Genomic DNA, 26,061 nt, shown 5'->3' with positions numbered 1-26,061 from the left:
ATTCTGATTGCACGTTATAAATGTGTTCAAATCATGAGGTCTTGTGTCTAAATTATCATTAATTTTTAGTTCTGTGATCAGTTCCTCTTTATCTGTCAAGATGAGATCTAATATAGAATTCCCCCATGTTGGATACAACAGTTTTTGAGTCAGGAAACTGTCATCTATATTTAGAAATTCTAAGAATGTTTTAATATTGGCAGCATGAGACATCCAGCATGTGTCACTCAAAACCTCTCAGCTTTTTTCTTACCCATTATTGATAGGTGCATCAGGAGCCAGTCATCCTGTTCCCTTGTGTGATTTGGGGTCTGTAACAGAGATCAATTAGTACCCCATTTTGTGTTTTATCTGTTAGGACATTGCTCATTTTCATCATCTGAGTCAGATGCCACCAGCAGAAGGTTGATTTTCCTTTTTTGTGGTTCGGGTTCTGTAGTTTCCGCATCAGAGTGTTGCGCTTTTAAGACTTCTGACAGCATGCTCCACACTTCGTCCCTCTCAGATTTTGGAAGGCACTTCAGATTCTTAAACCTTGGGTCGAGTGCTGTAACTATCTTTAGAAATCTCACATTGGTACCTACTTTGCGTTTTGTCAACTCTGCAGTGAAAGTGTTCTTAAAATGAACCACATGTGCTGGGTCATCATCTGAGACTGCTATAACATGAAATATATGGCAGAATGCAGGTGAAACAGTAGGAAACATACAATTTTCCTCCATGGAGTTCAGTCATAAATTTAATTAATGCATTAATTTTTTAACGGGCGTCATCAGCGTGCAAGCATGTCCTCTGGAATGGTGGCCGAAGCATGAAGGGGCATACAAATGTTTAGCATATCTGGCATGTAAATACCTTGCAATGCCAGCTACAAAAATGCCATGCAAATTCCTGTTCTCACTTTCAGGTGACATTGTAAATAAGAAGCGGGCAGCATTATCTCCCGTAAATGTAAACAAACTTATTTCTCTTAGAGATTGGCTGAACAAGCAATAGAACTGAGTGGACTTGTGGGCTCCAAAGTTTTACATTGTTTTGCTTTTTAATGCAGTTATGTAACAAAAATATATACATTTGTAAGTTGCACTTGCACGATAAAGAGATTTCACTACAATACAGGAATGAGGTGAATTGAAAAATACTATTTCTTTTGTTTATCATTTTTACAGTGCAAATATTTGTAATAAAATAATAATATAAAGTGATCACTGTACACTTTGTATTCTGTAAAAACAATGAGACAATTCAATTGTCTCAGTCTTTATTCAGGCCTAATTTGATGGTGTCCAGTTTGCAAATTAATTCCAGTTCTGCAGTTTCTCGTAGGAGTAAAAAAAAACTTAAAAAACAGACTCCAATGAGAAACTTCAAAAACAGACTCCAATGAGAAACTGCAGAACTGAAATTAATTTGCAAACTGGACACCATTAAATTGGGCCTTAATAAAGACTGGGAGTGGATGGGTCATTACAAAAACTAATTTCCCCATACTAATTTCCCCCTACTGTTACTCACACCTTCTTGTTAACTCTTTGAAATGGGCCACTCTCATTACCACTACAAAAGTGATTTTTCCTCCTTTGGTATTCTACGGTTAATTGAATTGTCTCGTTAGCACTGACCCCCCACTTGGTAAGGCAACTCCCATCTTTTCATGTACTGTGTATATATATCTGCTACTGTATTTTCTGCTCCATGCATCTGATGAAGTGGGCTTTAGCCCATGAAAGCTTATGCCCAAATAAAATTGTTAGTCTCTAAGGTGCCACAAGGATTTCTCATTGTTTTTGCTGATACAGACTAACATGGCTACCACTCTGAAATTTGTATTCTGTGTTGTAATTGAAATCAATATATTTGAAAATGTAGAAAAACATCCAAAAGTATTTAATAAATTTCAATTGGTATTCTATTGTTTAACAGTGCTGTTAAAACTGTGATGAATCGCGATTAATTTTTTTGTGTTAATCAAATGAGTTAACTATGATTAATTGACAGCCCTAATAATAACTAGACCAATCCTGATTGGTTTTTGTCTAACCTGTTCTTAAAAAACTCCAGTGACGAAGATTCCATAACCTCCCGTGGCAATTTGTTCCAGTGCTTAACCACCCTGACATCTTTCCTAATGTCCAGCCTAAATCTCCCTTGCTGCACTTTAAGCGCATTGCTTCTTGTCCTATCCTCAGAGGTTAACGAGAACAATTTTTTCTCCCTCTGACTTGTAACAAACTTTTAGGTATTTGAGAACTCTTATCGTGTGCCCCCTCAGTCTTCTCTTCTCCAGACTAAACAAACTCAGTTTTTTCAATCTCTCCTAATAGGTCATGTTTTCTAGACCTTTCATTATTTTTGTTGCTCTTTTTTGGACTTTCTCCAATTTATTCACATTGTTCCTGAAATGTGGCACCCACAACTGGACACAATACTCCAATTGAGGCCTAATCAGCGTGGAGTAGAGCAGAAGAATTACTTCTCATGTCTTGCTTACAACACTCCTGTTAATACATCCCAGAATGATGTTCACTCTTTTTGCGACAGTGTTACACTGTTAGCTCATATTTATCTTGTGATCCACTATGACCCCCCAGATCCCTTTCAGCATTACTCCTTCCTAGGCAGTCATTTCCCATTTTGTATGTGTACAACTGATTGTTCTTTCGTAAGTGGAGTACTTTGCATTTGTCCATATTGAATTTCATCCTATTTACTTCAGACCATTTCTCCAGTGTTTCCAGATCATTTTTAATTTTAATTCTATCCTCCAAAGTACTTGCAATCCCTTCCAGCTTGGTATCGTCCACAAACTTTATAAGTGTACTCTCTATGCCATTATCTAAATCATTGATGAAGATATTGAACAGAACCAGACCCAGGATCAATCCCTGCAGGACCTCACTCATTATGCCCTTCCAGCTTGACTGCGAACCACTGATAACTACTCTCTGGGAATGGTTTTCCAACGAGTTATGCATCCACTTTATCGTAGCTCTATCTGGGTTAAATTTTCCTAGTTTCTCTATGAGAAGGTCATGTGAGACAGTATCAAAACCCTCACTAAAGTCAAGATATACCAGGCTTATCGCTTCCCTACTATCCACAAGGCTTGGGTTAGATTTATTTGTTCCTAGCTCTCCTCTCTATTACTCTTGAGCTTTGGAGGGTTTTCTCCAGGGGAGTGGCTGCAGCATGTTGCACCCATGGTCTGCACGTTAGTTGGCAGCGTTTTTGTACAGCCTTCACATGCTGTTGGGGAGGTGTGCTGATCACTCAAGATTCTGCTGCTTATTCCAACAGTTTATTTTGTTCTTGTTACATTGCTAAATGTTTGCTCCTTAGCCAGTTAATCATGGTCACTGAGCTGTGGTGGAATGTCCCTGGTGCACTTTGGCTAAACAATATCATCTCTTTATGGCCAGACCCACTCATAGCCTGTGGTTGTACTGGATGCAACATATGCTTTTCCCCTATTGCGATCACCTATCTTCAGTCTCCAGCACTTTTGTATGGGACCTCCTCCTAGTTCCACTATAAGGTCGTCTTCTCCACTCCATGAAGGTGCATTAGTTGAGGATATCATGCTGTCTTCCTGGGTTTTCTTGTAATACTTGTGTCTGTTTGAAAGAGTTCTCCAGTATAACTGAAACTCTTTCTCTTCTCTGGGCCTGCTGTCTGTCTCCTCTTCCTCCCTTCCCAGTTAGAATGTACTTGGAAAAGACTGGGCAGGGTGGTTTCTTGTTCTTGACATTCATTTCAGTTTATTGTTATAATAGCGTCTTCCATATAAACTATATTCTCAAGTGCTTTACAATGGTAGGTGATAAATAACGCAGAGGAGGTAAAGGCAGGGAGAGAAGAGATGTTTTGAACTGAAGTTTGAAGTGCAGTGGAGAGCCAGAGAGATATAGGGATGGCAGGAGCTGTAGAGGAGGAAGCTGTTGCACTAGCCTTGATGAGATTGTGCAGGGGAAGAGGGAGAGGCCAGTACTAGATGACTAGAGAGAACAGTGTGTATCTGGGGAGAATCCAGGAAAGGTCTTAAAAACAAGAAGGGTAATTTTAGGCTGGATCCTGAAACGAAAGGAAGTCAGTGCTATTGTAGTGATGGGGTTGCACAGCTGAACTTCTTTCTCGGTGTGGGAGGGCCGATCACAGGATTCTGTGTGTGCTGGAGCCAGGAGAAATTGGGGACCCATCGAGAAAAGTGTTCTAGTATTGAAAGGGGATGGGCGCTATGGATGAGGGTTCAGCAAATGTGGAGTAGAGGCAGCATTGTTGAAGGAAGATGTGGGCAGAGGAGATGACCTCTGAGTCGAGGGAGATGCCAAGGTTTCAAACTGGAGAAAAGCTAATTTCTGAGCCCCCACTGTTCATCTGCTTTGTAGAGTGTTCCAGATGGAGACGACCAGCGGTGTGGCAGTGTTCTACATGAGTAGCGGTCTCAACTGGGAGCTGCCCAGACAAAGAGCTCAGTACATTCAGTGTTCTTAAGAGGTGCTAGGCTGATGGTCCTGGCTGCTAATGTCCTCTGTCCATACCATACCAAAGCAAAAGCAGCAGTACTGCAAGCTTCTTGAGACCCCAACCACCCTACTGTCTGCCTCTCCTCCCACCTTGAGGGAGCTGTTAGGTTCTTTCAGCCCTTGGCATCTCTGCAGGGGCAGCCTACAGGGGGTCAGTGTACTGTATATTGTAGTCGTGTCTTACGTGATGTGTCATGGAACAGACTCACCAAACTCATTTCACATACACCACTGAACTGCTGTCAGATAGATTTGAACCAGTGACCTAGACATGAAAATGTCTGTAGCTTCATTACTAATCCCCTGAGCCATCCCTCTCTGTGCCTACAGTTGCTGTATTTCACCCATTTGGCTGCATTGGAGGGGTGTGTGACGTGATTCCTGTGTATGCTGTGCAAGTAGCTTACCAGTTTTCCACAGTACCGTAGGATTCGTTGGGAAAGGAAGGAATTATTGTTCTAGGCTAAAACATAAGTTACTGGAACATTAAGGCTGCATGGTGAAGCACTCGGAATATCAGGAAATGTCAAAAGTAAAAACAATTGTGTAACAGCTACTCTACCCCCTGTGTATGTGTCATTACGAGACAGTATGCAATTACATGATCATACGTTATTTCTCAAATAGTGCAGTACAAGAGCCTGACCCTGAAAACAATCTACAACCATCTGTAGCGCTTTTTTAATGAGTTGTCTCACTGATGTCCATGGTTCTACGCTCAGTTGTGAGCACTATGCTCGGTAGTGTTGGTAGGATGATGCCCTCGTGCCACAGTTTTTTCTACATGTTTTGGCAAGAATTGGTTTATAATGATAAAATTGTCTCTATCCCTCCCCTTTCCCCGACTCATGCTGGAAAACAGTTGAACTGTTTTTGCTGAAGCTTTTGAAAAACAAAAGTCTTCAGTCAGAAACTGAGCATGGAAAACTTTATCCTGAAACACAAGTTTTGGAAAGCTATAATAGAATGCAAACCATTATGTATCTTTAACTATAGAGGCCACTACCAGGCAAGAAATGCATAGTTGTTTGGTCTTTTAGCTTGCCTAGTATGTACAGTATAAATCATGGCATGAAATGACCAACTGGTCTGAAAGACCTGCAGGCATGCTGTGATTGATGTACAGTGTAGGGAGTGCCTTCGTCTTAATTTCCTTCCTTTAGTAAATTTAAATATAATCTTTGAGGGTTACATTTCAAAGAAGTGTTCAGGTCCCAGCATCAATGGAGCTGTGGCTAACTCACCACTGCACGTTGCTTTGAGCATAAAACCCTGAATATTGTTTTGCTGTAGGTTTTAAAGAGGGTAAAGAAAATCTTTGATTGCCTTTTGCTGCTTAATGATGCTCCACCTGATAACACTGAGATCTGAAGTAAAATTTGGCCACAGATTTCATAATCTGAACTAACTTGCTTTAGATTTATATTAATTGCAATTTTTTTTCTCATTTAAAAACATGGTCTAGTTCTTTAAAGCATGTTGTTTTCATGTGTTTGAGACCCCAAGCCCCACCCTGGGACTGGGATTCTGGCAGGTTTCTCGTGGACTGGCTGAGCATGATGTAGTAGTAGCATATTAGTGATAAAACTTCTTCCATTCCTTACTCTTTCAGAGAATTCGGTCAACGGTGGATGAAAAGGAACAGAAACAGCTTCTAATGGACTTGGATGTAGTGATGCGAAGTAGTGACTGCCCCTATATTGTTCAGTTTTATGGAGCACTCTTCAGAGAGGTGGGCACTCAGAGTTTGTTTCATTTATACCAGAGGTTTTATTTTAATTTAAAATTTAATTTGCAGCAGCCTTCAGTTTACTATAGGAGGAAGGAGTTAATTTACTGTGGGATTTTTGAGTCGCAAGTTGTAATCAGACCCATTACTAGAAGGGAAGAGACTCTGGATTCTGATTGCTGCTATGTATATAGTTTGGCGTTCATTTATACGATCCCTGTCAAGATTATTGCTGCTTTCCTGCTATGCTCTCCCATGATAACATCGAGGATTTGGAGGAGTTTCATTGGTTTGACTGTCTGGACAGTTGTGTGGCACTCAGATATCTGACACATTTCACACATCTGATTTATAGATGTGCTCTACACAGACTCTCAAAGGTTGTGTGCTTTGCACACTGCCTTGTGCTGGGGACGGCTGGAGCTGCAAAGCCCCAGGAGTCGCTGCAGCAGGGGAGAAGGGGTGTGATGCTTTAGGAGGCACAATCCTTTCCAGAGCTGCTTGGCATGCATGCTGCACTATGGACATGCCAAACCCTCTCAACCAAGGCACTTCTTCTGGAGCGATTTTCACCTGGGGACACTAGAAGGGAGTCAGTCCTACATTTCCCTGAGCCCAAGACCTGGGACTACCTTTGGCCCTGTCACAGGGCTTGTCTGCCCTGGGAGATTATATCATGTAGAACATCATGTTGGGTAACCAGGAGTTAGCACTTGGTGTAGATGAGGACTGCCCCACTTAATGTCTCCGCTGGTTAGGGTTAACCTGAGCATGGGCCCTAGTGCTATCCACCACATGGGAACGAGATGTTAAATGCTACATGTCCTGACTATGCTGAGTGTTTACCACCATATAGGTTAACGTGTTTTCAGGAGGTGTAGACCAGGAGAAAGAAAGTGTAGCAGGGAGGGATTGTCTCTTTGCTCCATCCCCTGCACCCACAAGGACGAAACAAATCCAATCTTTAGTGAGCAATAAAAACAGTGGGGAAAGAGGCTCACTGCATGGGTGTATGCAGCTCTGTACTCCTGTGCACAGAAAACCTGTCCCTTCGTTCTGTGCGGGCACAAACTGAGGGGATGGAACTGGAACTAGCGCAGCAGCCAGAGCTCAAATGATAAGCCAGAATTGTAACTTCACAGTCCAGCCCACACAATCGGCATGGCAGGGATCGGACTGTGACTGTGAACATCACGGTCTGGTTCCTGTCTCCCCCTTTCTCCAGGTGGAAATGATCTATGCCAGCCCTTTGCTGACGCAGATTATTTCTCCCTTTGCACTGGCTCTGGTAGTTCACGTAATATGGTGGGGTGAGGGAGGAGGCGGAGACAAAGCTCCAACCTTGCTCCACCACTGCCTACCTGCTCCCTGCATACCTGCGCTGGCGGGAGTGTAGCAACTCATGAGCAGCCTGTGCAGATGAGTAGGAGTTCATAACTGAGCTCTGAAAGCAAAAGGTTGGCCTTGTAGGGTAAGACAGTGGACTACAACTGGAAAGACCCCGGTTCAATTCCTGGCTTTCCAGACTCCCTGTCTGATCTTATGGCGGGAGGGATAGCTCAGTGGTTTGAGCATTGGCCTGCTAAACCCAGGGTTATGAGTTCAATCCTTGAAGGGGCCATTTAGGGATCTGGGGCAAAAATTGGGGATTGGCCCTCCTTTGAGCAGGGGGTTGGACTAGATGACCTCCTGAGGTCCCTTCCAACCCTGATATTGTATGTATGATCTCTGGCACATCACTCGTTTCCCTGTCCCTTAATTCCCCATCTATACAACCAGGCTAATAATCATAGAATCATAGAATATCAGGGTTGGAAGGGACCTCAGGAGGTCATCTAGTCCAACCCTCTGCCCAAAGCAGGACCAATCCCCAATTAATTCTTCCTTTCTCCTGACCTCTGTCTGTCTTGTAACCCTTTAAGGGTAGGGACTCTATTACTATGTGTGTGGTACAAGCCCCAGCACAATGGGGCCTCGATCTTGGTTGAAAGCCACTATAAAACAAATAATTATCAATAATTCTGATAAATTGGTTTGAACAAAATCCCTGGACAGGAATGTTTCTTGCCAGTTGCTGCTGAGTTACAGATTTATTGTTTTATGTCTCTGGCACCTCTCCACAGCTCTCAGGGCATCACAAAATGAAAACACACAGCATCAGTATGATGTTTTGATTTAAATTTCCACATAGAAAAATAGCACTCTACAGACTTAGATACATGCTCCGCCATATCATGAGCCCCCTACTGCATCATCCTCCCACCAGGCTCCTGCCTGTCCGCCTGCAGACCCCAGTGTCAGTAAATGTAGACAGCATGCCTAGTATGCTGTCGACCTGGGATCTACCTTTGCCATCACCCCGTCCAGCCAAGATAGTTACAATAGAATTGATAGTAAACCAATGGAACTGAGTTTAAATAGCACATTTTACAACTGGTGAGTAACATCAGCCAGAATTGCCCCACCACATCCATCCTGCCAACCATTCCCAGAGATTGAAGGAAACAGTCTCCCCATAACCTTACCCAGCTCTGCCATATCTCTCTCACAGAGCAGGGGTGTTCCTCCTAACCCCCGCCCCCCATATCCTACACACACACACGTTCCTCACACACAGCAGCAGTGTTCCTCCCCCCCCCCACCCTTCACACATAGCAGGAGTGTTCCACCTCACATACACACACACACACACACACACCATAACCCTCACACACAGCAGGGTTGTTCCACCTCTCTGTCTCTCACACACACAAATGCACTCACACACACTTGCCATAACCCTCACACACAGCAGGGGTGTTCCACCTACGTAATCATCAGTAGCATTCATTCTAGACTACTTACTATACCTGAAACAACAGGGACTATCCGCATCATCTCTTAGGGTCCACCTGGCCGCAATCTCAGCATTTCACCTATGAGTGAACAGCCATTCCGTGTTCTCAAATACTGTCTGTAGTCGTTTTCTCAAGGGACTTGACAGGTATCACAACCAATCCTTCCCTGGGATTTCAACCTGGTATTGTTGAAGCTCACAGGTCCCCCATTCGAGCCACTGGCAATGTGGTCTCTGCTCTACTTGTCCTGGAAGGTGGCCTTTCTAGTGGCCATTACTTCAGCCAGAAGGGTCTCGGAGATTGAGGCCCTCACTTCAGAACCTAGGTACATGGTATTCTTCCAGGACAAGGTCGAGCTGCATCCTCATCCAGCCTTCCTTCCAAAAATGGTTTCACAGTTCCATAGTAACCAGGTCATCTTCCTCCCAGTCTTCTATCCGAAACCACATGCCAACAGACTGGAGCAGAGGCTTCACTCACTGGGCGTCAGACGTGCACCAGCCTTCTACATAGAAAGGACTAAATCATTTTGGAAAATTATTCAACTTTTTGTGGCGGTTGCAGACAGGATGAAAGGTCTTTCAAACTCAGCCCAGAGAATTTCATCATGGATCAGTTCCTGTATTTGCACATGCTACGACCTGGCAAAGGTCCCTGCTCCTGCCCTGACAACACATTCCACAAGGGCCCAAGCATCTTCGTGTGCATTTGTGGCACAAGTTCCTAAACAGGACATTTGTAGAGCAGCAACATGGTCGTCAGTTCACACTTGCGTGTCTCGCTATGCCATCACTCCGCAAGCTAGAGACGATGCTGGATTTGACCGAGTGGTGTTATAATCAGCTTGTCAATGAACTCCGAACCCTGCACCTGCAGTACTACTTGGGAGTTACCTACATTGGAATGGACACAAGCAAGCACTCAAAGAAGAAAAAATAGTTACTGATCTTTCGTAAATGTTGTTCTTCAAGATGTGTTGCACATGTACATTCCAACCCCCACCTCTGCCCCTCTGTTGGAGTTAGCCAGCAAGAAGGAACTGAGGGGGCTGCGTCTCAGTGCTATGAGCGCGTGACTCCAGGGACCACTAGAGCCAACCTGACAGATACCACTGAGAGAAAAACTTTCCAGCAGTAGTGCTCAGGGCAAGCACACATCTACATTGGAATGGACAGCTCTAGGCCCTCTTTCTAATACAGGCATCCATCCCAGGCCTGGAATGAGAATTCATAACTGAACTGACAGGCAGGTCAACCTGGTGGCAGCTATTGAGGCAGAAGATTTAACTCAGCAAGGAAAGGAATAGATTCCCCCCACTGCATTCTTCCCTCCTCTTTCAAAAATGAAAAATGGAGTACAGTCCAGCAAGAATTCTCCATCAAGAAGAGCTTACAGATGCATCTCTCTCTCTGGGAGCTGGGACACTTCCATTTGGAAATCCATTAGAAGCATTAGTGGTAGATGCAGCAGATACATTTTTGAGGCAGTGGCTGTTGCCATTGTGATGTGCTTTGAATCATGGCTTCACACTATGGGGTTTCCCACAGAGGTCCAGAACATCCTGAAGGACCTGCCCTTTGATGAAACTCACCTTTTTAACCAAAAGACAGATGAGTCCTTACACAGTCTACAGGACTTCAGGGTCACCCTCTGCTCCCTGGGAATATGTACCCCTTCCCCAAACAACTCCATAGGTAAGCATTCAAGCCTAACACCAAGGCTCAACAATTTTACCACCAGCATCCTTACGAGCTACCCCGTAAGAGGAAAAGGATTCAGAAGTCCCATTTCCTACATTGTCTGAAGCAACATTATCACCCCAATCCCAGCCCCCATCTAAACAATATTTTTGACGAGAGCTCAAGAACTGCAAACCACCAAATGCTGATTCCCACACGCCCTTTGGGAGTCATATAGTACTCTTTTTCCACATCTGGAGTGCTGTAACAATGGACAAATGGGTACTAAACATCATCCATTCTGGCTATGCAATCAAATTTACCTCCCCCTCTAAAACTCCCGTCACCACACCTTTTCAGTGGCCATTCTCATGAGATTTTCAAACAAAAAATACAATCCCTCTTCTCATAATAACAGAAAATGCAATATATAGTACTCCAGAGGAGCCCTAAGACATAACTGACAGGCTAATGCTCTACTTCTTCTGTAGTCATCTGAACTATGCCTTCCTCGTTTACTGCTCCCATCTCAGGTCTTAGGGAAAATTCATCAGGACAAGGCAGTCGTCCTCATTGTCTTCAATTGACTCAGCTCTTTATAGGCATTGCCTGACCCCTTCCCATCTGAGTTTAATAATCAAACTGGGCTGGCTGGCCTTAGGCCCCCATGTCCTTAAAAGCATGGACCACCCTGTTACATCTTGAAGCTTTCCTAACTATCTTGCATCACCACATCATAACAACCACTCTCAGAAGCAGATTTCTGGTAGAGGAGAGCTCCTTAATCTAGCAGACAAAGGCAGCATGAGATCCAGTGGCTGGAAGCTAGACAAATTTAGACTGGAAAAAGGCACAAAATTATAAGTCATGGTAATTAACCATTGGACCCATTGAACCACTGGAATAGCATACAGAGGGTTGTGGTGGATTCTCCATCATTTAAAGGCTTTAACATTGGATGCCTTAGGATATGCTCTAGACAGATCTGCTCTAGCTAACCAGAAGTTTTGGGCTTGATGCAGGAATTACTGGGCAAAGCTTCTGGCCACAGCTGTGTAACACATTTAAGGTTACATTCTGCCTTTACCACTGTACTGGATATAATGAATTCAAATATAAAATATGAAACCATTTGCAAATCACTTTTAAAGATACCCATCTCTCAGTATTAACAGAACTGCACATGGGCAGGGGCACTGTTTGAAATGAGGGGATATTAATCTCTCATGGAGATTTGCTTCAGTTCTGGGTTTGAATATTTTATCTGGGGTTCGGGGTTCTGTGTAATTTGTTTTGTAGCCTTTACATCTTTTAAATAAAATGATGGAAATGACGGAAAGCGACTCAGACTTGGGTTTTAGCTGCCAATTCCATTTCCAGTGACCTGGCATCTTGCACACAGGAGAGGATGAGATGCCTCTCCTCCCGGTGGTCTTCTCTTTCTTCTAGTAGGGCAAGATTGTCACAAACCAATGTCTTTACTTTCACTGTACATGTTAGTATGTGCACCCGAGGTTCTTCAGCCTGGCTTCAGCCCCCCTCATGGGCCAGGCTGTTGGAGCATAATAAATGTTTGCCTATTCATGGTCCCGACCAGGTTCAAAAGGGTCTCTGCATTCTGTTGATTCTTATGTATTATTTCACCGTGACATCTGTTTGTTCTTTTTTAGGGTGACTGTTGGATCTGTATGGAGCTCATGTCTACCTCGTTTGATAAGTTTTACAAATATGTATATAGTGTATTAGATGATGTTATTCCAGAAGAAATCTTAGGCAAAATCACTTTAGCTGTAAGTATTTAGATTTTGCTGCTCCCTTTTTGCACATTTTTAAAGATCATTTTAAAAGTTTATGCTTTTGACTTTTTAGCCCTGTTCCCTCTGGTTTATTTGCATTCTGTAGAATCTTTAGGGTTCTGGTTTTACCATTGCTTTAATATTATGTTAACTCTTTATTACTTGGTGGAGATGCAGTCAGCAGCCCTGGAGGGGGAGGCCTCAGTGAATAGAGACACCCCACAATCTTTTGCCTGAAATTCAAGCTGAATCCAAAGGCCCTGGTTCTGGTTCACTGACATTCCAGTAACCCTCCACCCGGATTGTCACGTTAACAGATGGCACTAACCCCAGGGCTGGTTCGTTGCCTGGCAGGAGGCTCTCATTCCAGGCAGGGCCAACGGAGGGATGAACTCTTCTGGCTTGCCCTCTTTTCGTGCTGCTCCCATGTTTTTCAGTGCATCTGGAATTCATGAAAATGGTAATTTGGCTGAAAAATCATGAAAAAGCACAAGTTTTTGAAATGAAATTTTTTTGCGTTTATGATAATATTTTATCCCCAGGGTTTCATAAAGAAATGGGGTGGATTTTGAATCCACAGTGAAATACAAAATGTCACATTTCAGGCATTTTGTATTTTCTTGTGACTATTTCTTCCACCTCCACTGGCCACCCAGAGATGGGAAAAACCTGATCTTGGGGTGTTTTGATCAGGCGGTTTCAGAGTACGTAAGAGTTCTGCACTTGGCTACATGCTCCATGTCAGTAAACTTTGGAGTAAAAAGGTACTGCCAAAATCAAGGGAAGACCAGTCCTGGGCAGGGTGGAAGTGACGGGGTGTGTCCATGCAATACTGGGGCTGGCTCTGGGGGTCCCTCTCATAGGGTTTTATCTCTTCTGCTTCTGTTACTGGAAATTCTCAAAAATAAGTTAGGCTTTTGGAGCAGTGTTTGACATCTGTGAGTTTAAGGCAAGATAGCTCAGGATCCCCTTGTCGCCAGAGCCATCCTATCAGTGTAGGGCAACTGGGATTTGTTTGTAGCTTTTGGAGGGTCAGCCAAAACGGAGTGGACAACACAGACTCCATTTCACCTATTGCTATGGAGCAAGAATGATTTCTCCTTAGTACCCTAGCAATGGTTAGATTGCTTTATAGAACCATTAAAGCCCATCACTTGCTTTGTGGGCACAGTGTGAGGCATGCTGATTGCATGGAAGAGCTGGCAACTTCTGAACCTTTTCCTGTGGTCCAGGAGCGCTGAGGCTTCATTTGAATGGAATCAGGAAGTCTGTGAACCTCAGCCAGTTACACAACTGGCTTCTTCAAACAGCCTTCCACAAGAGAGGCACAATACAGTGACACAAGCAAAAACAACCCACCCCAACTCCTGCCCCCCACACACACGCCAAGGTACAGAGCTTGGAGAACAGTGGGACAGTGACAGGAGAACACTATGTATATGCATCATCATTTTGTTAGGTCCTTAGATGCTGCTGAATAAGAACCTAGGTAACAGGAGCTGCATGCATGAAATAGCATAGCAGTTAGCTGGGCCTGACCCCTAGAGTCCTACGTGGATACAAAATTTGTATCCGCATCCAATCCATCATCCACAAACATGGTCCACGGATATCCGCAGATTTGCAGGGCTCTAGTGACTCTCCTTTGGAAAAGTCGGAATAGGTTCTTCATTAGCCACACTGAGAGAAATAGCTTGACGGCCAGATTGTTAACATGTCCATATGATCCACATTCCTCAAGAGTATTGTCTTGTGTATACATGAGGGAAGGGGATTGGGGTATAGAAAAGTAGTGAGATCAAAGTGACATCAGTAGCACCAGAGGTTTATAAGTAAAGTGCCAGTCCACCACTAGTGCCAAAACCCACCTTTTTCAAAGGGTGACTGAACTGCAGCCTGCTGCCTCAGTGGCTGTCGGCGCTGCAGCCCTCTGGCATTTCAGGTGAGCTCCTAGTTCTGAGTGTGTGTAGTTTTTCCTCCAGCCAGTTTTCAAACTTGGGTAACTAAAGTTAGGCCCGTAAATCTGTATTTAGAAATGCCTAACACAGGTTTAGGTGTGGGTGTGAAAACTGAACTAAAATACCTCTCTGACCGTTCCTCTATAACAGGGGAGAGCGGCACATACAAAGCTCACCATCCCTCCTCTAGCCTGTTATTACCATAAAGCCTGAGGTTACATCAGGAAGGAAAGTGTGTTGTTGGGTGTGTTTAGTTTTGATTTTGGTTTAGATTGGTTTTCTGTGGACACATTGAACTACCCCCTAAATTCTCCTCCCTTACTAGCCCCACAGACTGAGATGAGGAAGATTTTTTTAACAATGTTCTGAGTGTTGGGTTCTTCTCTCTGTGAGAGCATAACTGATAGGTAGACGAAGGTGCACAGGGACAGGTTGTCTAGCCCCCATGTTAGCTCTTAACCATACTGTCCTGCTTCCTTCCTGCATACACAGTTCCCCACTAGCTTTTGCAAAGTACCACTTTCCCACTGTGTTGCAAAATCATTTATAGTAGCAGAGCTCAGGTGAGGAGTGAGTGGTAAAGACCTCTAGACCTAAGCAAACCAGCTGTCAAAAGCCATGCCTCTTGGGACCTTATTATTGGTTCAGGAAAATGAAATTCTATGACTTGTCTAAAGAATAGCTTCTGATTGGCTCAGCCAAGAGGCATGGCTTGTCCAAGGCTGACTGTCCTGGAATTACTGGCTGACTGTTGGCAGCTGCCAGGGTAAGTACCTTTCTTCTCTCTCTGCCTCTTGGTCAGTGACACAGGCTTTCTTCCTTTCCTGTTGGTTTAAAATTTTTCTGCAGTTTATCTGAGTTTATTTTCTTTTTGTTTCTGTAACAGGCTGAAAAGCTTTTACTTTTCTTGGCTGTTCTACAGCCTCTCTCACTTTGTGTTGCACAGTATTAAAACCTGCCCCACTTTATTTTCTCTAAAACACATGTTCTGTTACTAATATTTAATACCTTTATTTCAGAAAAACATAGTTATTTTTAGACTTTATTTCTAAACAACCTAAATGCATAACATTTTTTTCTAAAAATGCATGTTCTGTTTCTAATATTTAATGCCTTTATTTCAAAAAAATACATACAGTATACAAAAAGGCCTGTTAACATATGTATGTCTTAACACTTTAATCCTCTGTTTACTAAACTTTATTTAAAATGTATAAAAAGCCTATTTTTTCCTTAAAATCTTTAAAATGGCTGTAACTGTGAAAAAACAGACACATAGGCAGTCCTAATGTTCCCCATAAAAATTCAAAATGGCCACTATTGCAAAAGTGTACATGTCCAAAAATGAGATTGGAGGGTGGACATACACCAAAAAGGGAGTGTGAAAACCTGTCAAAATTTATATGATGATGACAGACATGGAGGTCTTTACATTGTTTCCTTTCAGACACTCAAGGTTCCTCTTTATTGTTTTGGCTCATGTTGCTCAAATAGTTTAATAATCACAGGAATCTCATTGCAGTAACTTATTTTTCATCCATAAAATCTCCTCTTTTCTCCTAGACTGTGAAAGCACTAAACCACTTAAAAGAAAACTTGAAAATCATTCACAGAGGTAAGTTCGTAGGTTTCTCTTCTGCAAAGGAATTATCAATTATTTTTCCTCTTAACTACAAAAAATTAATTTCGCATAATTTCATGGTTAGTCCCTATTTTAAGTGAAAGTATAATTGTGGATGATCATTAAAATTAGTTTTATAAATATATCAAATAAATACTTTAAATTCGTAGTATTTTGTTTGGGATGGTTTCAATCATTTTTCCATTCTCCCTTGACATCTGAAGTGCGTAAGTGCAGATAATGAGAACATACATCTATACAGAGTTCCTTTCCCAAGACTGGGGAGGCTGCAGCGGCACCACGCACTCTCCTTCGGGAAGGGGCGGAGCTGGGGGCTAGCCTCCCCCTGCCAGCGGTTCACACGCCGGCCAATTGCTCTGGCCTGCGGGGCCCCACAAAGTGCGGGGCCCGGAATGATCTCCCCGATTGGCCGTACCCTTGGGATGGCTCTGCCTGGGGCCGAGAACTATTCCCCATGGGACTCTACTGAAAACACATCTGTTCAGTGATGATTCCCTCTTTACAGTTACATTTTGAGACCTACCAGTCTGCCTGTTTTTAATACATTTAATGTATGCTCTGTTAATTTTGTATCATTCCAGTTTTTTAATCAAAATGTCACGTGGTAATAAATCTAACACTTTACTGCAATCTAAGTATATTACATCAAAGGGAAGGTGGGTGAGATCATATCTTTTATTATCATCGACGTCTGTGGTGAAAGAGACAACCCTTCGAGCTAACACAGAACCCAGCTTGTCTCTTTAATATCATGGGCAAACAATAATGGAAGATATATTACATCAACTATGTTACCTTTATCAACCAAACTTGTAATCTCATTTAAAAAATCATAAACCTCTGTTGACTGGCATTAATTATATTTCCATCTAATACTTTATTAATTGAGCCATATCATCTGCTTCATTATCTTGCCCTGGATCAATGCCTGGCTGACAGGCTTATAATTAGCAGGCTCATCCTGTTACGCTTTTTCACATTGGCACAGGATTAGCTTTCTTCCAGTCCTCTGGAACTACCCCAGTGTACCAAGTCTATATCACCAAGACCCTCTGGCCATACCCTTGTCTTTATGTCTCTAGTAAAGGGAAGTGGTGTCAGCCTAGCTCAGAAGTTCTCAACTTTTCTTCACCTGGGACCCCAAACTAGCCACAGTATTTTTGTCATGACTTCAATCCCTGCAGTGCTATGGAGTCACTACAAGAAAGCATGGGTGGAGTTGGGAAAGTACTGGTGCTGTTTCTTTCACTCCCCTTTCTAGTCCTGACTGCACTGTGCTCTGTTCTAGGGGCGTGCTAATTCAGTAAGGCAAGGAGTCAAAGTCTGAGTAGCAAAGGCCAATGGTTAATTTAGCACATGCAGGCAGGAGGTTGAAGCTGCATTAGGGGTGGAGTACTGCAGCAGCAGAAGCGAAGAGGAGAAGAACTTGCCCTTCCTGCCCTTTTCCTTACTTCCCCTGGGTCCTAGCGCTCAGCTGAGGGCCCCAGCCTCTTGTCTTGGGACCCCCAGACCTAGATGTTGGGACAGGAGGGTCCTTGAGGAATCGCGATCTCAGGAGAGTCGTTCTGTCAGCTCGGAGGAATTGAGAGCAGACACATGGCTGATTCATTAAAGGCAGTTGTTCTGTATTACTAAAGGCGAGAATGGTCTCAGGGGGAGTGGGAGGGAGGGAGGATGCTGCCAGAGGGACCTCTCTTCATCTTCCCAGAAACCTCGAGGAGTCAGCTAAGGCAGACTTAGGAGCCCAGGCCCATGCTGTAGGGCTTGTTTATAGAAGTGACTAGCCAGTTTCTGGGAACATCTTCCATTGGAAAAGCCACTGTCCTGATACGGTGACCACACCACTAGTATTTCTCACTTCCCCTTCATCTGCTTCGGAAGGGCTTTAAAAAGTCCACAGTCGTAGTCTATGGACATTCTAAATATGGAGAAAATCTGTCTTGTATACTCATGGCGTATGTGAAGTGCTATGAATGAGAGCCATGGAGCAGTGGGTTTAGAACTGATTTCATACAAACACATCTCCAGTAGTTAGTGGGATGTGTCATTTCCACACTAATCTGTGCTTTTCCTTTGTAAGTAAGGTACCATGGCAATCCAGTCTTAGCTGGGTGGTTTCTGTACATAGATCTGCTATCTCTGTGTCTAATGCCATTTGAATCATTGTCAGAACATTGGAAGCTTTCTAAACTGCGTAAATTGAGTGCCACAGTTCGCTGTGTGTCTGAGAATTGATACCGTAGGTCTCTTCTGGGGACAGTGCATAGCTGAAAAGAGCCTGAGTTTGTGCATTCACTGTAAAAGATTCTAATGGCTGTGGTCTCTGATGAGAAGAGCCTGTGTAATGGATAGATCAAATTGTTTCATGTTTCTGTTTTTTCTCAGGGTGGTGTTATGGAGGCAGAGTTCAGGTCATGTGAGTGACTTTAACTACGCCATTGCATACTTTCAAATGTTTGTGGGAGGTTGTAGAGAGGAACTTTCATGTTGCATTTCCCAAGGTTTCTAACCTTTCCTTTCCGGTCGATGGGGTCTCCTTCTGATCCCTTCCCTCAGATGGCTCTTCCAAATCATTCTCCACCATAATACTTGCGCAGAGAGCCTGAAAACGGTTTCTTACCACTATCTGCATTGTGGATACACGGGTTCTCCTCTTTCTTCTTCTGGAGGTCACATGCTGCCAATTTTCTTCCCCGTTCTGCACTGCCCTCTCTGATTCTTCAGTATGCTGTGCCTGCAGTACCAAACGCTGACTTCTATCCAAAAATCTTCCTTTTTTTGTCTGTTGCAACACAGGATTGATACTTGGGTCTTTAGTCCTTTAACCTTCTCCTCCAATATGGAAACCAGCTTGCACTTCGTACAGACAAAGTTTCTTCTGTCCTCTGGGAGAAAGACAAACATGGCACATCCTGTGCAAGTCACAACAACTGATCACTCACTATCCATAATATCTCCCTTCTAAGAGCCTCTGCAGATGTTGTATTTACTGATCACAGAAGCCTGAAAGGCAAAAAAAAGCTCTGTGGGAACTCCCCCCCAGGCAAACTCCCTCTGTTTGCCTGTCCTCTGTTCGTGGCTTAGTATTGTCCTAGTATTGTGTGACAAACCAGCTTCTGCGTGGGGCTCATAGTGTTGACCTTACTTGGCTACTGTGGTAAAAACTGCCTGAACCTTTTCCCCAGTAGGAATTTACAGTGAGATACAGTGTGTTAGTTGACTGAGTGACTTGAGGCCCTTCTCTCAATTTGATGGCATTTCTCAGTATGTTTGTTTGTCTATCTGAAACACAGATGACCCATCTGTAAGCAACAAATGTTTTCAATTTCAAAATGCCGGAGATGTTTTACCTGCATTGCAGAATTGCACTGGGGAAGCTGTAGCTGGCACATGAGAAAACAGACCCTGCCCCAAGGAGCTTACACGCTAGTTGAGACCCACCTGGAAGAGACCAGTTTCACAGAGCATACCAGGGGCTGTGTAGGGATCTCACAGAGGTCACTGTTGGAAGGGGTGAGCTCTGGGGAGGGATGTGAAGTAGTGGGAGGTCCTGTGACACATGGGAAGAGGGGAAACTGTTCCACTCAGAAGGGGAGGCATGGGAGGCAGTGTGAAGGTGATGGGGAGAAGGCTACAAAGGGGGAGGTTGGGGGGAGGCTGGGACTGAGCGAGGGGAGAGCAGGAGAAGGTACAGGTGACAGGGGAACTGTGCAAGTCCTTGCAGAGAAGGAGAAGCCTGACTTTGATGCAGGAGGCACAGGGAGGGCAGTGCAGAGAGCTGGAGAAGTGAGTGACCTGAGCAGAGTAACAGGGCAGGAAGAGAATTTGAGCAGCCCTTTGGCTGGGCTGCGGGAGCGTGAGTCCAGGGAGAAAGTGTCTGTGGGAGTCCAGAGGAGAGATGACCAAGGCAGGGAGCAGGATTTTAGAGTGGGAGCGGGGCAGGGATGAAGAACAGTGGCAGCCTGGGTATGTGGGGGAGTAAAAGGCAAAATGGAGGCAGCAAGTCTTGGGTGGTGGGAAAGGCAGGGACTGAGTGGGGATGGGAAGGGGTCAGGGCAGCAGGGCTGCTGCTCATTGTGGGTACACCTACACTGGAGCTGGACGTGTAATTTCCAGTTTGATTAGACATACACACACTAGCTTTGAATGAGCTTACGCAGTAAAAATAGAAGTGTAATCACAGTGGCATGGGCTAGCTGCCCATCTGAGACCCTGGGTATGTGCCGCTGTGGCTACATTGCTATTTTAGTACACAAGCTTGATCAAAGCTGGCATGGGTATGTCTCTCTGAGCTGGCAGTCACAGCCCCAGTTGTCATGGAGACACCCTCTCTGGGAGTGTACCGCTCAGCCTGTGTGGGCTGTGTACACTTGTACACTTGCTTGTACACCCTCTTGTACACTTGCAGTCAAAAACCCCAGGTGTGGCCTGCCACAACCTTAGATGCCACTAAACACAGTTTTGTTTGCTAATTAAGAGCCAAACACAGTGGCTAATGAGGCTTCTTCAGAAAGAACTTCAGAACCAGGACAGTCTCTGTATCTCCTCCTACTTTCCCAGCCAATGCTCCCAAAATAAACTGCCAGATATCTCTGTGATGGGGCTATGAGGCAGTGATAGATAGTATGTTTGGGAAATATGTGATGACATCACCATTGAACATAAATGTTAAAGAGGAAGAGTTGACACCAAGTGTTCAACCTTAGCTCTGATTTTCTGATGTCTGTGTCTGTCACTGCGCAACCACATGGCTTTTGAAATGGAGATCTCCATCCACGACTTAACCTGTTTCTTTCTTTCTTTCACTCACAGACATCAAACCTTCTAATATTCTTCTGGACAGAAATGGGAATATTAAACTCTGTGACTTTGGCATTAGTGGACAACTCGTGGACTCCATCGCCAAAACAAGAGATGCTGGGTGCAGACCATACATGGCAGTAAGTGGGATCTGACAGTGTTGTCGAGGGGGCTGGGATGGGCACAGGATATGGAGCCTTTTGCCTTCTAGCTCAGGCTAAAGTGAGGCCCAGCTCACAAGTGGTTCCCACCCATTGGCTGAGTTGTGCCTTAGTTGAGTTCCCCAGAGGCAGGCATTCACATACCAAAAATAACAACTGCAAATCTAGAACGATCTGTCCTGCTGGCAGCCTCAACAGGGACACCAAGGACAAAACAGGCCACAGAGACTGGGCTCTCCTCTGACCCTGGAGATGAGAGTCAAAGCACATCTGCCGGGGGTCTGAGCAGCGCTTACACAGCTGCTGTCTGGGCTGTTGTTCTGGGACAAAGCGAGAACTTCATGCTCCAGCATCTTCGACCAGGACCAGATTTTCATGCGAAAATGAACAGCATGGCACAGAGAAGGAAACTCAGGAGGAAGTGGTTTTGTGTCTATAATGGTCCTGTTTTTGTGAGGTATTGTCAGAATTAATAGAAAGCAAAATCTTTCATAAGTATTGTGATTCAGTCAAACGGCCAAATTTCCAAATTGTACCCGGAAGATACAATTCTGGGGAGCAGCCGAATGGAAATTGCTTCATCTGTGTAGCAGGTTTTGAAGAGTCACTTCATTCCACTATTGTGATTTTCAAAGCAGTCAGTGGGATTTAGGGGCATTTTCCATTCCCTGGGCTGCTCTGAAAATCTCAATCCATATTTTTATTTGTGCTATGGGTTTGAGGGCTGGTTATGTTCATAGCTATTGCTCTTCTGAGATGAATGTAACACAGCCCAAGGGTCACACAGAACTTTGCCTGCTTGTCTTTAAGCATTTTGAAAAAGCTCTTTCTTTAAATCTCTTCTTCTGAGTGAGTCTGAAGGCAAGGTTTTACATACAGTAGTGACTGAGGATTACACTGAAAGGAGATTGTCTCAGCCAATCAGAATGCAGGGCTGTTCCTGATCCAAGTTATTTACCACCCAACTATTCGTCTCCCCTTCCTGGCTATTTATAAATCTCTTGAATGACACCATTGCTAGTATTGATCCCTGCAGTACATTCCATTATTAAACCCTGTCCACAGTGATATTGGCCATCACTGCTACTTTTGATTCCATACTGCAACCTTTCACCTCATTGAATCCCAGTGGGCTTCACACTGTGCTTTCTTGTACCTTAACAGTCATTCTTTGTCTAAATTAATTGTTTCCACTCGTTTATCCTCTTCCACTGTTTTAACTATCTCTTGGCATTCTGCACAGGTCACTGCTACCGAAGTTGTGCTGGTTTGTCCCTCTCATTTTATACATGTCTAGCTGTTCTATAACTTGTTCTGTAATTATTTTCTCGTCTCTTTTTTGTTACGTTTAAGTGAGGCTCAATGGGCTTTTTTCACTTTTAAAGGTGGGTACAATGTTAGCGTAATCCAGGCCTCTGGTTTGGTCACTCTTGTTAAAGATATAAGGCATGTTTGTTGTCTCTCTGCTGCCTCAGTTCCTTTATAACTTATGCACAGCTGGATGAATGCCTACTCCTTCTCTCTCCTCACTGTGTGTGTTGGGAAGGATTCACATACATCTCTGTGTTCTCTGTCTACCTCTCCAGGATCAGGTCCTGACTGCAGTTGCACATTTGTTGACTTTTTAAATGAGAAAAAATGATTGACTGTAGTTTGTGTTGTTAAGAACTTTCATGTGGTATGTAATTTGGGGGAGAGGCCAGCATGCTGGCATTGGGTGTGGCGTGCTGGCACCTTTCTTGTATTCACTTGGTTCAATGACATTTAGCTGGGGGAAAATGGGCATGTAATGGAAACTTCAGGAATTTGGGCTGCACAGCCAACTTTCTGCATGATGGTGGAGGTGGGTTTACAGCCAGGCTCCCTAGCCTAGGTAGAGTTCAGGATCTGTGAGTGTTTCTGTAATCAAGCCTGTATTTCAGGGACTTGTAAATGGGAGCGGGTGTGCCAGCTCAAATGTCATTCTTTTTTCCTTTTGGAAGGTAATTTAATGTAGAGCAACTGCAAGGCACTAGACTGCATCTCTGGAGACTGATGTCCTATAGATGTCTACTAAGTGGGTACCACAAGGGCCACAGCAACATAAGCTTTCCCCAGAGGGGCCCTTTCTGAAGGTGGGAAGATGTTAGTTTCCACTTCCCACTCAGTCCTTGGTTCCTCTGCCAATTGTGGCCATTTTTGTGTTGTGGGAACCTGACCACGGGCGGGGGAGGGAAGGACTGACACAATCCTACGCATTGGAGCAAGGCCCCTGAAGAGCCAATGGACATAACAACACCGGATGACTACTGACGTTGACTGCCTGTGAGGCAGTGCTTTAGTGAGCAAGACTCCCTGTCACATTATTAACCAAAGACACTTGTTTTTTAAATGAAATTGTAGAGGATTTAGGCTCTAAGGGCTAGATCCTCCTGTGGTGTCAGCCAGCCTAGTAGGTCCACTGAAATTAGCAGAGATACATTGATTTACACCATCAGAGGATCTGTGTCTTGAGTTTCCAGTGCTGAAAAGGATTCTTTGCTTCTGTCTCTTTGGCTTTCCATGTGGCCAATGTATTGAAATGGAAAATACACTCTTGCCACGAGCAGAAACGTGTGTTTTGTTCGTACTTCTAGAAGAAAACCACATAGGAAATGCAAAACAAAGGAACAGTGGGCATCCAAATAGAGACCTTTGAGGTTGCAGAGTTGAGACTTCATCTAGAGTTCAGTTTGCAGCATGTTTCCATGAGTAGTGCATCAAGGTGGGCTGAGCTAAGAGCCCCCCATCACCGCCAGGCCTCTTGGCGTCACTCTGCCTTTATCCGTCAAGCTTCCCAGTGCTGGGTCTCCCTTTCCTCTTGCTCTCATCTTTTGGTAACCCATCCCCCTTGATATCTGGGGAGACCCCAGTGGTGTGTCTCCTCGGATACCTTGAGTCACTGTGCAAATTGCTCTGTTTACATGTGCCCAGGAGAGCTCTCTTTGGCCTCCCCTCCTGGGGCATTCATTGTCTTTCCCCTTGGAGTATTAAAATGAGCCCTATTCTCTTGTCAGTCAGAGCAGAGCGCAGGGGTGTCTGGGTCCTTCAACCTGGGATAAAAAGGTCAAGGGACCACAATCAGTGCTTGGGGAAGAGTATCTGTCTGGATTAGCTCCCTTTGTGCCCCTCAGGCACCAGTCTCTCTGAGGGATTGCCCTGGTGTAGAGAGGCGGGGCCAGCCTAGCCAGTTAATACACCACCTTCCCCATGAGTCCTGACTCACAGGTCAGGTTAGGGTGTAGTTGCACTACACTGTATGTGGTCCCTAGGGCATCACTGCCAGATGGTGCAAATTAAAGTAGTACCCAGGCAGCTGTAGTCTATGCGTGGGCTGGAACTGGAACAGTTTGGCTTTCTGTCACTCCACTTTTTCCTGCCCTTTCAGGAGCTGTGTGAAGGGAAACTGTTCTTTGCTAGTGGCTTCCCTAGGTTCGAGCTCCTGACCTGCTCACCCTGGGATTCCCAGCCTGACAGGGAGGCAGGCGATGGAGCAGCCAGACTTCTCTCCTCCCACACCAGTGATGCAGCAGGCCTCAGGAAAAGAACAGCAGCTGCTCAGAGCGCTCTGGGCTCACTCTGGAACTGCTCCTGGGGTTTCAGAGAGACTTTTCCTGTTGATTTGTCCCCTTTGAGGACTGCAGTTTAGAGTCTTGAGGGCCACAGGTTCAAAACCCCATTCTTAAAGGGAACAAAGACATAGTTTTCTTAATTCCAGTGAAACAATCCTATAGCAATCCTATATCAAGCATGAATTCCTGACAGACTGATCCAGTCATCACACTTCTGTTGAGAGGAAGGGTGTTTGACACCTGAGTTAAGGTGGTGTTCTTTTCTTGTTGCAAAGCCATCAAGGTCAGGGGACGTGCAAGGGGATAGCTGCACAGCAGCAGATTCTGCAACAAGAGGGCAGGTGTAGCAATGTGAGAGGGAACGACCTGGCTGGGAGTGTGTATACAAAGCTGATTTTCGGCAGTTGGATGTTGTATCTGAGACTTATCACATGCCTTTTGCATTTGCCAGCTAGTCTGCACTATTAGGGAGTGAAGACACCCAGACACTGCAGTGCAAGGTGCATTGCAGAAATATCTCTGAGAGATAAATGAGACTAGGATTCACTACCTCTGTCTGCTGCAACTCATTTCTCCCCCAACAAGGAAAATCTTCCTGACCACATGGAAGCTCTGTCACTGCATTCAAATAGCTAACACTGTGGGTATGACAGAGTTCAGCACAAGCACTGAAAGGAGGAATTCCTAAGACTAGTAACAATGCAGCTATTGTACTGTGCTTCACATGAATCTCCATGTGCATGTATGTGGGAGAGACTTCATGGTGTCTGAGCTCTGTGATCCATTTGTACAGACAGAGTAGCAGCATTGGCTGCAGTGAGCCTCTGTATTTGATCTGTAGCAGCTTCACACTCCTGATCTGATGACCAGGTTCTCTTTGGGCTCAGTTGTTCACTTAACAGAGCAGTCAGGCTGTTTCTTGATCGTACATCATACAGTTAAATCTCCTCAGATGCTTTTGAATTAAATGATTGTTATTTCTCTGAAGTTGGGCAGCCAGAAATAGCTTTATGATTAAGTAAATGTGTTTTAGTAGGAACTAAGACACGTGCAAATAGCCTCAGGGGGAGACATCCCAGTCCGAGTATCATGGCATGGTTCCATGTGTCTGACACAAGCAGCGTAGAGAATAACTCAAGAGATTCCTGAGCTCTGAGCAAACCCTTTCTGCCAAAGGCATGCTGGTGATGTCACTCGCATACTTCAGTGGTTTAGGCTGAGAACATACCTCTGCTTACTCATTCATAAGCTAAAAATGTTGATGAGGTTAGCCCAGTGTGGGACCTCTCCTGTCTAAACTTAGCTCATTACATCACTTGGTGCACAGTCCACACTGAACTGCTTCC

At 44.4% G+C, this 26,061-nt stretch overlaps 1 protein-coding gene across 18 annotated transcripts in view; it reads left to right on the top strand.

Moving 5' to 3' along the window:
- Nucleotides 1–26,061, top strand: part of MAP2K4 (mitogen-activated protein kinase kinase 4) — a 169,702-nt gene that overhangs the window by 115,986 nt on the left and 27,655 nt on the right. For all 18 annotated transcript variants that reach the window (XR_012154740.1, XM_073310273.1, XM_073310261.1 and 15 more), the window contains 4 exons: nucleotides 6,136–6,255; nucleotides 12,439–12,558; nucleotides 16,086–16,137; nucleotides 20,977–21,104. Coding sequence is in view for 17 of the 18 variants with exons in the window: in XM_073310273.1 (XP_073166374.1) it covers nucleotides 6,136–6,255; nucleotides 12,439–12,558; nucleotides 16,086–16,137; nucleotides 20,977–21,104 (420 nt within the window). In the remaining variant the exon portion in view is untranslated. The remainder of the gene's footprint in view (nucleotides 1–6,135; nucleotides 6,256–12,438; nucleotides 12,559–16,085; nucleotides 16,138–20,976; nucleotides 21,105–26,061) is intronic.

Source organism: Lepidochelys kempii, chromosome 14 (genome assembly GCF_965140265.1).
Source record: "Lepidochelys kempii isolate rLepKem1 chromosome 14, rLepKem1.hap2, whole genome shotgun sequence".
NCBI lineage: Eukaryota > Metazoa > Chordata > Testudines > Cheloniidae > Lepidochelys > Lepidochelys kempii.
The sequence above is the reverse complement of the archived record's forward strand: the minus strand, read 5'-3'. Positions and strand labels throughout refer to the sequence as shown.